The sequence below is a fragment of the Oncorhynchus mykiss genome, chromosome 22, assembly GCF_057628025.1.
Source record: "Oncorhynchus mykiss isolate SJ-2025 chromosome 22, ASM5762802v1, whole genome shotgun sequence".
In the NCBI taxonomy this organism is placed as follows: domain Eukaryota; kingdom Metazoa; phylum Chordata; class Actinopteri; order Salmoniformes; family Salmonidae; genus Oncorhynchus; species Oncorhynchus mykiss.
In genome coordinates this window covers 45,115,452-45,127,386 of record NC_143043.1, presented here as the reverse complement: position 1 = coordinate 45,127,386, position 11,935 = coordinate 45,115,452, and the positions used below count along the sequence as shown (strand labels likewise).

Here is an 11,935-nt window from a genome sequence, read left to right as displayed (position 1 = left end):
ATCAGTTTTGCACATCGAGAGACTGAAATTTTTTCCCATTCCTCCTTGCAAAACAGCTCGAGCTCAGTGAGGTTGGATGGAGAGCATTTGTGAACAGCAGTTTTCAGTTCTTTCCACAGATTCTCGTTTGGATTCAGGTCTGGACTTTGACTTGGCCATTCTAACACCTGGATATGTTTATTTTTGAACCATTCCATTGTAGATTTTGCTTTATGTTTTGGATCATTGTCTTGTTGGAAGACACATCTCCGTCCCAGTCTCAGGTCTTTTGCAGACTCCATCAGGTTTTCTTCCAGAATGGTCCTGTATTTGGCTCCATCCATCTTCCCATCAATTTTAACCATCTTCCCTGTCCCTGCTGAAGAAAAGCAGGCCCAAACCATGATGCTGCCACCACCATGTTTGACAGTGGGGAAGGTGTGTTCAGCTGTGTTGCTTTTACGCCAAACATAACGTTTTGCATTGTTGCCAAAAAGTTCAATTTTGGTTTCATCTGACCAGAGCACCTTCTTCCACATGTTTGGTGTGTCTCCCAGGTGGCTTGTGGCAAACTTTAAACAACACTTTTTATGGATATCTTTAAGAAATGGCTTTCTTCTTGCCACTCTTCCATAAAGGCCAGATTTGTGCAATATACGACTGATTGTTGTCCTATGGACAGAGTCTCCCACCTCAGCTGTAGATCTCTGCAGTTCATCCAGAGTGATCATGGGCCTCTTGGCTGCATCTCTGATCAGTCTTCTCCTTGTATGAGCTGAAAGTTTAGAGGGACGGCCAGGTCTTGGTAGATTTGCAGTGGTCTGATACTCCTTCCATTTCAATATTATCGCTTGCACAGTGCTCCTTGGGATGTTTAAAGCTTGGGAAATCTTTTTGTATCCAAATCCGGCTTTAAACTTCTTCACAACAGTATCTCGGACCTGCCTGGTGTGTTCCTTGTTCTTCATGATGCTCTCTGCGCTTTTAACGGACCTCTGAGACTATCACAGTGCAGGTGCATTTATACGGAGACTTGATTACACACAGGTGGATTGTATTTATCATCATTAGTCATTTAGGTCAACATTGGATCATTCAGAGATCCTCACTGAACTTCTGGAGAGAGTTTGCTGCACTGAAAGTAAAGGGGCTGAATAATTTTGCACGCCCAATTTTTCAGTTTTTGATTTGTTGAAAAAGTTTGAAATATCCAATAAATGTCGTTCCACTTCATGATTGTGTCTCACTTGTTGTTGATTCTTCACAAAAAAATACTGTTTTATATCTTTATGTTTGAAGCCTGAAATGTGGCAAAAGGTCTCAAAGTTCAAGGGGGCCGAATATTTTCGCAAGGCACAGTATATAATTATAAAGCAAACGTCCAATTCTAAATCTTCTTCTTATTATTATTATCGTGGGGCTTACGCAGCAGCTTCAATCTTCAACATACTTCTTATTGTGGGACTTGTGAAGCAAAAGCACTAGCTTCCTCTTCGACATACTACTTCTTCTTCGTCTACTTCTTCTTTAGCACCCTACTCCTCCATCCTGTTGTCCTCCATCCCGTTGTATGGGATTTCCTCAACATTCTAAAAAGCCCAATGGTGACATCATCACTTCAAACTTCCATTCACTGTAAATGCAATAATGCAACTTTTGACACAAATCAGCAACTTTGACCACTTTGCAACAACTTAGACAAAAACTTACTCAAATCTTGCATTTGAACATAAAATTATATTCTGATAAAAAGTTACAGCTATTTTCTGTAACTTTTTTGCAAACAACTGCAGTTTTGACCACTTCCCCAACAATTTGGAAATAGGTTATCAGTAGATCTGTTTTAGTTACCCATCAACTGCTCTCTTTTTAGACACAGTAAGTCATGTCAGAAGCTAATGTTAGCAGATGAATTATTTGCCAACAACAGTTGCATATTCCAATAAAACTACATCACATTTTTAAGGTCACTTTATAGCTTTGTCTAACAAAACTATTATGAATCTAGCAAATATGTTTTGTGGGTCAGAGCATGGTATTTATTTGGTATTAAAGCACTGTATGTTAGCATGTTTTTCACACTTGCTTTAGCCATAGTGGAGCAGTGTTGCCAATGTTACTGTTCCCTAGCAACGCTTTGCTTGGTGAAAGAGAAGTCTTCATAGCTTGACAAATCCCCATGATTTGTGAACTACTGACCACTCAACTTGCCTAGCAACGCTTGACTCGCGGGAATGAATGTCTTCATAGCTTTTCAAATTCCCTTGACTTGTTCATCTGTTTCAGACTGAACAGCTAGCACTGTTTCTAATGCTTACTAGCATTGTCCTTCTTTTCCAGGATCATTCTCCGTGTTCTAAATAACTTTACTGACTAGTTTGCCGGTCTCTATAGAGGAGTAGGGCTGTAACCCTCTTATTGGATTGAGTGGATTACGAATTCTACCAATACAAAGTTACAGCTGTTTAGAGTACAGCTGAGTTTAGAGTGACAAAAAGTGTCTAGGTAACGTCTATTAACAACTCTCCGTGTAATCATTGAGCAGCCTGAACGGAGCTGTTGTTATGGATACTCACAGACAGAGAGGGCAAAAATGATGACTTGGGTGAAGAGAGTGACCACAATTACTGACCACAACCACACAAATATTGACCCCACCACAAATGAACCACACAACTACAGACCACAACACAACTACTGACAACAACCGCACAACTACTGACCACACCTACTGACCACAATGATACATTTTATTAGTGTGGCGAGACATTTGAGTCAGTATGTTGGCAGCAGCCACTCAATGTTAGTGATGGCTGTTTAAAAGTCTGTTGGCCTGTTTTTCAGTCTCTCGGTCCTAGCTTTGATGCACCTGTACTGACCTCGCCTTCTGGATGATAGTGGGGTGAACAGGCAGTGGCTCAGGTGGTTGTTGTCCTTTTTTGCCTTCCTGTGACATAGGGTGGTGTACCTGGAGGGCAGGTCATTTGCCCCCGGTGATGTGTTGTGCTGACATCACTACCCTCTGGAGAGCCTTACGGTTACGGTTGTGGGCGGAGCAGTTGCCGTACCAAGCGGTGGTACAGCCCGATATGATGCTCTCGATTGTGCATCTGTAAAAGTTTGAGTGTTTTTGGTGACAATCCAAATTTCTTCAGCCTCCTGAGGTTGAAGAGGCGCTGTTGCACCTTCTTCACCACCCTGTCTGTGTGGGTGGACCATTTCATTTTGTCTGTGATGTGTACGCCGAGGAACAGAAAACTTTCCACCTTTTCCACTACTGTCCAGTCGATGTGGATAGGGTGGTGCTCCCTCTGCTGTTTCCTGAAGTCCACGATCATCACCATATTTTCCTGACACCACACTCCGAGGGCCCTCACCTCCTCCATGTAGGCCGTCTCGTCATTGTTGCCCACAACCACACAACTTCTGACCACAACCACAAAACTTCTGACCACACAAATGCTGACCACGTCACAACTACTGACCACAATTACTGACCACAACCACACAAATTCTGACCACAAAAACCTAACTACTGACAAAACAACTACTGACCACAATCATACAACCTCTGACCAAAACCACACAACTTCTGACCACACAACTATTCACCACTCATCTAAATCACCATAATTACTGACCACCACAATTATTGACCACAACTACCTGGCTACAACTACTGACCATAACCACACAACTACTGAACACACAACTACTGACCACTCAACCACTGACCACTACTACTGACCACAACCACACCACTACTGACCACAACCATACATCTGCTGACCACATCTAGTGACCAAAACCACACAACTTCTGACCACATCTAATCACCACAATTGCTGACCACAACCACACAACTACTGATCACTACTGCGACCACAACTACTGCTCTGGTCTGCACTAGCTCTGGTCCAGCTCTAGCCCTGGGTGTTGCTAGCTAGCTCTGCCTCACACTAACTCTGGTCTGTGCTCTAAATTATAACTGTAACGATAGTCTTTGGTGGAATTAGAGCCTCTGGCCTCTCTCCACCTCTGGGTCCCCCCACTTTGGTGGCGCCTCTGGTACGGGGACCCTCCGGACTGGGGACCCCCGCCGCAGGCCCCGGACTGGCGACCCTCCCCGCAGGCCCCGGACTGGGGACCCTCGCCGGAGTCTACAGATTGGGGACTGTCGCCGGAGGCTCTCTAAGGTCAGGGCGTGACAATAACTACTTAAATGTGAACATATTAGCCTACAGTATAATACCTACCAACAATAATTGTAACTCTTGAACCGTTCAACAAACCACACCAAACCAACTTTCACATATTCAATTTATCCTAACTTTTAAATTATTATTAAGTGATCAACTATAACTATATACATTTGTGTAAAATAACTCATCAACGTTAATTATTGAACCCTTCAAGCTAAAGACACCAAACCAAATTTCACATGTTCACTCTATCCTAACGTCAAATTCATATTTTTTTTTATCGACTATCACTATATGAATTAGCATACATTTGCATAAAATAACACACCAACCGTAACTCTTAAACTGTTCATACTAGATACAACATATCGACTTTCAAATGTTCAGGCTTTCATCTACTTCCTTTTTCAACAATAACCAGTCACCACCATTACTAATCTATGGATTTCACATGAATGATGAATGGGCAGGGGCGCAGCCAGTCAAAAATAGTTTTTCCCCACAAAGGGGCTTTATTACAGACATAAATACTCCACAGTTTCATCTGCTGTCTGGCTGGCTGGACTCAGGCGATCCCGCAGGTGAAGAAGCCGGATATGGATGTCCTGTGCTGCCGTGGTTACATGTGGTCTGCGGTTGTGAGGCCGGTTGAATGTACTTTCTCTAAAATTACATTGGATGCAGCTTATGGTAGAGAAATGAACATTCAATTCTCTGGCAAAAGCTCTGCTGGACAAACCTGCAGTCAGCATGCCAATTGCACGCTCCCTCAAAACTTGAGATGTCTGTAGCACTGTGTTGTGTGATAAAACTGCACATTTTAGAGTGGCCTTTTATTGCCACCACTGTCAGGTGGATGGATTCTCTTGGCAAAGGAGAAATGCTCACTAACAGGGATGTAAACAAATTTGTGCACAAAAGTTTAGAGAAATAAGCTTTTTGTGTGTATGGAAGATTTCTGTGATCTTTTATTTCAGCTCATGAAACATGGGACCATCACTTTACATGTTGCATATATCTTTTTGTTCAGTGTTGAGACCGTATCATAGGTTTGTAGTAGCTAAAGCTAAATAATAGCCATGCCACACCACACCTTGACAAAGGTTTCTGAACTTTATTATGGTCATATCAAAAGTAAGGGTATTTATGAGCAAGCTGTTATATTGTGGAAAACAGCATTACAGTTGGAACTTAAATTGGACAAAGAAAATGGCTCAACAGAATTAAATATGGTTTAAATCTTCACAAAAGTTCTGAACAGGTTATAGTGTAGCAATTACCATCAAAGGCAACTGCCTACCCTACCCAACAAGTGACCGAAATAGGCTAATATTATTCATTTTTATAACAGACCTACTAATAACCCATCTTAAACTAAATATGGAGCACACAATTAAAAAGACAGATCAAATTGAATTTAGCCAATGAAATGTCCCAACAGAATTAAACAAAACAGGTTTAGCATATTTAAAAATCTGGGTTTGATTAATAAATAGTCTTACAATAATATCAATGATATAATAAAATAATAATGATATAACAAATAATTATAAAGTAAGTTCTAAAATTGCATCCCACCTGAATAGGCAGTTACACAGTAGCCTGGAATTTGGCAATGCCAACGTTCTTCTCATCTTCCACTACAATATTAAAACGTACTAAATCCCCCTTATAGGCTTTTCACTACAGGAATGCTCTTTTTCCTCTAACTTTTGTTTTAATTCAATGAAAAAAGCTTCCATTTTCACAATCAACAGTGGCCTAAACAAAGGCTCCTCTCTCGCTTGCTTTGGCCTAAGCTGGAGGCTCACGTGTGTGCTTGCAAGGCGTGAAAGAATTGTGCTGAAGCACGAATTCTGGGTGTAAGGCTATGGTAGACAGTCTCTCCTGGACAATTTGGTTTGCTACAATTTTATTTATTGGCTTTTCATTTTTTATTGGCCAAATTTTATTGGCCAAATGCCGCAATTAGCCTAGGCTAAGGGAACCCCTTGTGTATGTTCCCATCAGAGTTCCCATCAGTGCTTCCATCAAATGTACTTGTTACAGATATTATCTGCACTACGTATGTATGCACAGACCAACTTTTGCGGTCAAATTCTCATGTAGCGAATAAAAAAAATACAAGTTAAATGGGTTTCCATGGCATTTTCAACTCTAGGTTTACTGATGGTTTTGTCACAAAAAAATGTTGTGTAAGTATAGCGAATGTGCCGACTAAGTAATGTATGTTCCTTGCATCACATCCACCTAGTTACATTTAATTTGCATCTCCTGCATACTCCAACAACACCATAAACATTTCATAACAGCTCGCAGACATTTTGGACATTTATTGAGCACATCATTTCAGCTCAGGGCCTGAACACACATTCCTACACGGATCAATGTGTGTCTGGCAGTAATAATGCATGAGAAGTGTGTTATGCACACTGTAATTACCCAGATGCATGAGGTTGGTAAATCCCCAGAAAAAAAAGAGAAAAAGAACCGGTTGGTAATCAAGCATTGTCTACCCATCACGCCCACAGCGACAGGCAGCTCCAGCAACAGTCTGGAGGAGAACAGGGAACAACAGTGATATGGGAACCTGGAGAGCTAAATTATTCATATCAGGCTATGACTCTGAAAATGTGAGACAAATAGAGAGGATGGAACATTTTCTCTGTGACACACACACACTAAATATAGTAATATGTGTTATTTATAACAACCCCTATTAGAACACTTTACAAATGCCTCTGTCCTTCCTTCAGTGAGATCTAATAGGCTGATACTGTGCCTTTGCTTTGCACTTATTTGAAGCTGTGGTAAAATAGAGTAGCCCCTATATTAGAACACTTTACAATGCCTCCTTCCTTCAGAGGTCTAATAAACTGATACTGTACATTTGCTTTGCACTTATTTGAAGCGGCGGTAAAATAGAGTATGCCCCCTTGTGGCCAAGTGAATAGCGTGACACGTATATGAAACTGTTCCAGCAGACTACGATAGCAAAACATGAATGCATTAAAATTACACTACTTTAACCCACTATGCAGTGTTTGATATTCTTACAGCGTAAACAGATTGACGCACTTGTCACTGATTAACGTAGTGACTAGACATTAACGTAAAACTGTCGTAAAAACAGTTGCTTTACGGCGTTGTTGCCTTCGTAATAACCTGTTTCCACTATATAGCACAGCAACAAAGTCGAAATGTCTATGTCTAGAAATTTATGAAAAATCAAATTAGCTTTTTTGGTGTTAATTTAAGGTTAATTTAAGGTTTTTTTGGTGTTAATTTTTGGTGTTAATTTAAGGCAGCGTGGTTGAGTTTAGGGTTAAGGTTAGGTTTAAAATCACATTTTTAAGAAGTGAAATTGTAGAAATAGGCGGGGTGTACTACTTTGTGGCTGTGGTAATTAGTGACGACCCTTTTTGTCCAGTTGCCCTTACATAGATGTCCATGGCATGTGAGTTATCCAAACGTTTTATGAAATGCAACATTACCTGTTGGTTCAGTGTGTGTTTTCAAGCTGTTAGTAATGCTTCACTTGCCTGGCAGTCATGCACAGTTATCGTTATTTTATTGAGATTTCTGTGCTAGCTATGCTAACCAACTAGCCAGCCAGCTAACATAATAATCTGGCTTCTAGTTGCACACGTATCCATTGCATTTTGGATTTGACCAACAGGATAACATAATTGCCAATTGGAACATTAGTGTGAGACTTTGTTACATTTTCAGCAGACGCGTTTATCCAGAGCGATTAAGGTTGGCTAAGTACTTTGCTCAAGGGCACATCGACCAATTTTTCAACTGTGTAACTTTGTATTTAACTAGGCAAGTCAGTTAAGAACACATTCGTATTTACAATGACGGCCTACACATTAGTCTGCTCTGGGATTCGAACCAGCGACCTATCGATTACTGGCTCTTTAACCGCTAGGCTACCTGCCGCCTTTATTACACGATGCACTGTTGTCGTCAAGTTCAGGTAGTCTGGATGAATTCTAGAACCCCATACATTCTCAACACATCCCTATGAGAATGTGTTGTATGCAATCACAGTAGAATTAAAGAGTTCAGTCTTCATGGTTCCCCAACTTCTCACAGAGAGCAGTGTTTTCCCTGTATTAATTTAGCCCTATATTCATTTAACCCCCTATCCTTGCCACCACTGCTGGGAAAAAACATCCTAGGGGAAAACACTGGAGAGTATGTATTTGTTATTCCTAAAACAAGAGTAGGCCTATTCACCGACAGTATTTTGTCACCACTCATTCAGCCAGGTCAAACCTGCTTTGTCAGATATAAAACCATTAACGTTATAATTCTGTTTCTCTGCAGATCCATCCCTCTGAAGTCTGTGTCTAACAGATTACGACCATGGCGTCTCCATTTCTGAAGTATGCCGTGATGGTACAGAAGTACCGGACGCCGCTGCTCATTGCTGGGTGCAGTGGGGTGTTTGCGGCCCAAATGTTCTACCACTTATTCCCAGAGAATACTTATAGGAAGCTGTATCAGGCCTGGAACAAAGGAGAACCAGCCAGCCTTTCTGAGAAGCTGGAGAGCCTCTTCAAACAGGTGCTGAAGGATTCTGATGTGGGCGCCCCTGATGGTTATAGTGCCTTCGCGTCGTTTGGCTTCCACCCTGTTGGGGCTGGCGTACCCTGGCTTCCCTCCGGTGCCCAGATTGGCATCCCTGCCAACTTCAACAGCACATTGGACGACCCTGCTGGCATCACAAACCGCAGCATACTCATCAATGGCGAGAAGGTGGAGTGGGACAGTGTCATCGGCACGGCCCTGAAGGATGCTCTAGTGTTCTCCCCAGAGGCTCAGAAATTTGCCGTGGCGAGGGAAGTAGCTCGTCTTGAGGTGGGCGGGCCTGTGCTGAATGCGGCTGTAGCTCCATTCTGCTTGGCCGGAGTGATGGTCTACTCGGTGACCCTGAAGCAGATCTTCAGGCTCCACGTTGGGCCTGTGATCTTCAGGGGCGTAGTGAATGTTGTGGCGCTCGGCCTGGGCGCTGTCTCTTACTTCCTGACTTCCGACGCTGTCAGCCAATGGCTGGACTACAAATCAGACCGCCGTGCTGCAGGCCTGTCCAAGATCTATGCCAAGGGAGGGGTGGAGTTCTACAACAAGATCCTCTCCCGGAACAAGACGCTACGTTCGCTGATGGGCCAGAAGGGGGAGGAGATGTACGCGCCCAGTGGCAACCTGTTCCCTGCTCACCTGCTAAGACTGAAGCACGCTCCCTACACCTCCAGGAGGGATGGCATTGTGGGCCTACTCAAGGAAGAGAAGGCCTAAAAAGGACATTGGAAGCCCAGTAATCTCCGCACCAAGAACCAAATATCACGTGAGCTTTGACCTCTGGCCAGCTACTTGTAAAGTCTGACACGAGACTGGAAGCCCAATGCTGTTTGTGCTAGTTTTCCAACAGGTATTATTTATGAAATCACAATTACTGTGAGGAAAAAGGAAATTTCAACCACATGTAACATTGCCTGAATAATGGCAGTTATACTTGACCTTGTTACTATCGTTTCTCTTATCAGTGACCTCAATTTGAGCACAAATTTGCCTAAAATTGGTCTACATGGTGAACCTGCACTTTTGTGTTGTAAAATACATCAGGGCAAGGCGCAATAAAAATATTTCATAACAATACCAATTTGACAAAATGTATGTAATAATGTTTAAACATGTACAGCTGACTTGTGTGAGATGAAATTGTTGTGAATGTTTAATCACAACATAAATAGCCTTTGGCTATTGTGTGAGAGAGACAGTGTGTGTGCGTGAAGGAAATCAAGAATCAGTTGGGTTTTAATGAACCCATCATTTTAAAGCAATTTGCTTGGTGATACAGATCTTAATCTCCCGAGTCTCCACATTTAGCAGTTGTCTGCATATGAAATTGGAAATCTAATCTAGTTTTTTAATCACATCTCACACGTCTGAAGCCCTGTGGCGTTCTACAAAAAGAACCAAGTAATTAACATTGTGACAGAGTGACTACTGCAGAGCAAAACTGAACCTAGAGAATAATAGCATTGTCAAATGAAGGTGCAGCTCAATGGCACTTTATCTCGGTCTAAATCATAGAGCCAGAACAAAATCCACGCTAGTCACAGCAATGACAGCGTCTTTTTAGCTTTGATAGTGAGGCTCTTATGGGCTATATACGAATTCCTGTGTTTGTGATTACAAAAAACTCAATTTTATGCAACGGAAAACTTGTTTAGGAAAATGACAATTCTCCACCCAACTTCTATGGAAATGTGATTGGGCCGTTCTCCACAGAAACTAATTACAGCACTGTACTGGGCTACCACCAATGGTACCCACAGACTGGGTGGAGATGATCTGGGGTACCACTAATTTGTGACAATAGATAACTCTACAATTCACAGTTTAAAAAAAATCACATGCAAATAGCATTTATCTTTTAAAATATATTCTCAGTTTCTTTACATACCACTTCACCAGTATGAGAGAAAATCATTTTCATCACCACATCAGTCATTGCTAACTGCATAGATGGAGTGTCAACAGAAGTGGGAGGATCAAGAGAAGTACACTATATTTACAAAAGTATGTGGACACCCCTTCAAGTTAGTGGATTAGGCTATTTCAGCCACACAAGTTGCTGACAGGTGTATAAAAGGCACACAGCCATGTAATCTCCAAAGACAAACATTGTCAGTAGAATGGCCTTACTGCAGAGCTCAGTGACTTTCAGCGTGACGCAGCGTGACGCACATTTCCAACAAGTCAGTTCGTCAAATTTCTGCCCTGCTAGAGCTGTCCAGTCAACTGTACGTGCTGATATTGTGACGTGGAAACGTCTAGGAGTAACAACGGCTCACCATGTGTAATGCCAAGCGTCGGCTGCAGTGGTGTGAAGCTCACCGCCATTGGACTCTGGAGCAGTGGAAACGTGTTCTCTGGAGTGATGAATCACGCTTCACCATCTGGCAGTCCGACAGACAAATCTGGGTTTGGCAGATGTCAGGAGAACGCTACATGCCCCAATGCATAGTGCCAACTGTAAAGTTTGGTGGAGGAGGAATGATGATCTGGGGCTGTTTTTCCTGGTTCGGGCTAGGCCCCTTCGTTCCAGTGAAGGGAAATCTTAATGCTACAGCATACAATGACATTCTAGACGATTCTGCGCTTGGGGAAGCTAAAAACGAAACAGTTTGGGGAAGGGCCTTTCCTGTTTCAACATGAAAATGCCCCCATGCACAAAGTGAGGTCCATACAGAAATGGTTTGTCAAGATCGGTGTGGAAGAACTTGACTGGCCTGCACAGAACCCTGACCTCAACTCCATCGAACACCTTTGGGATGAATTGGAATGCCGGCTGTCAGCCAGGCCTAATAGCCCAACATCAGTGCCCGACCTCCCTCATGCTCTTGTGGCTGAATGGAAGCAAGTCCCCATAGCAATGTTCCAACACCTAGTGGAAAGCCTTCCCAGAAGAGTGGAGGCTGTTGTAGCAGCAAAGTGGGGACCAACTCCATATTAATGCCCATGATTTTGGAATGAGATGTTTGACGAGCAGGTGTCCACATACTTTTTGTCATGTAGTGTAGGTGTATGGAAATCAAATCAGCTAATTGGGCAGATTTGTTACCACTTAAGACCATTTTGCTGGCTGATTGGGCTGCACAACAAGTTGATTGTGGACAACTATAGCATTTTACCTAAGCCTAACCCTTTTCCGAACCTTAACCTGATTCTCCTAACCT

At 42.5% G+C, this 11,935-nt stretch overlaps 1 protein-coding gene across 1 annotated transcript; it reads left to right on the top strand.

The window, feature by feature from the left end:
• Positions 1-7,316: 7,316 nt before the first annotated feature.
• LOC110501863 (transmembrane protein 177) lies at positions 7,317-9,852 on the top strand. The gene is made up of 2 exons (XM_021579711.3): positions 7,317-7,638; positions 8,517-9,852. Exon 2 carries the CDS (start codon positions 8,556-8,558, stop codon positions 9,486-9,488), a length of 933 nt encoding a protein of 310 aa, XP_021435386.1. The 5' UTR covers positions 7,317-7,638; positions 8,517-8,555; the 3' UTR covers positions 9,489-9,852.
• Positions 9,853-11,935: the final 2,083 nt, after the last annotated feature.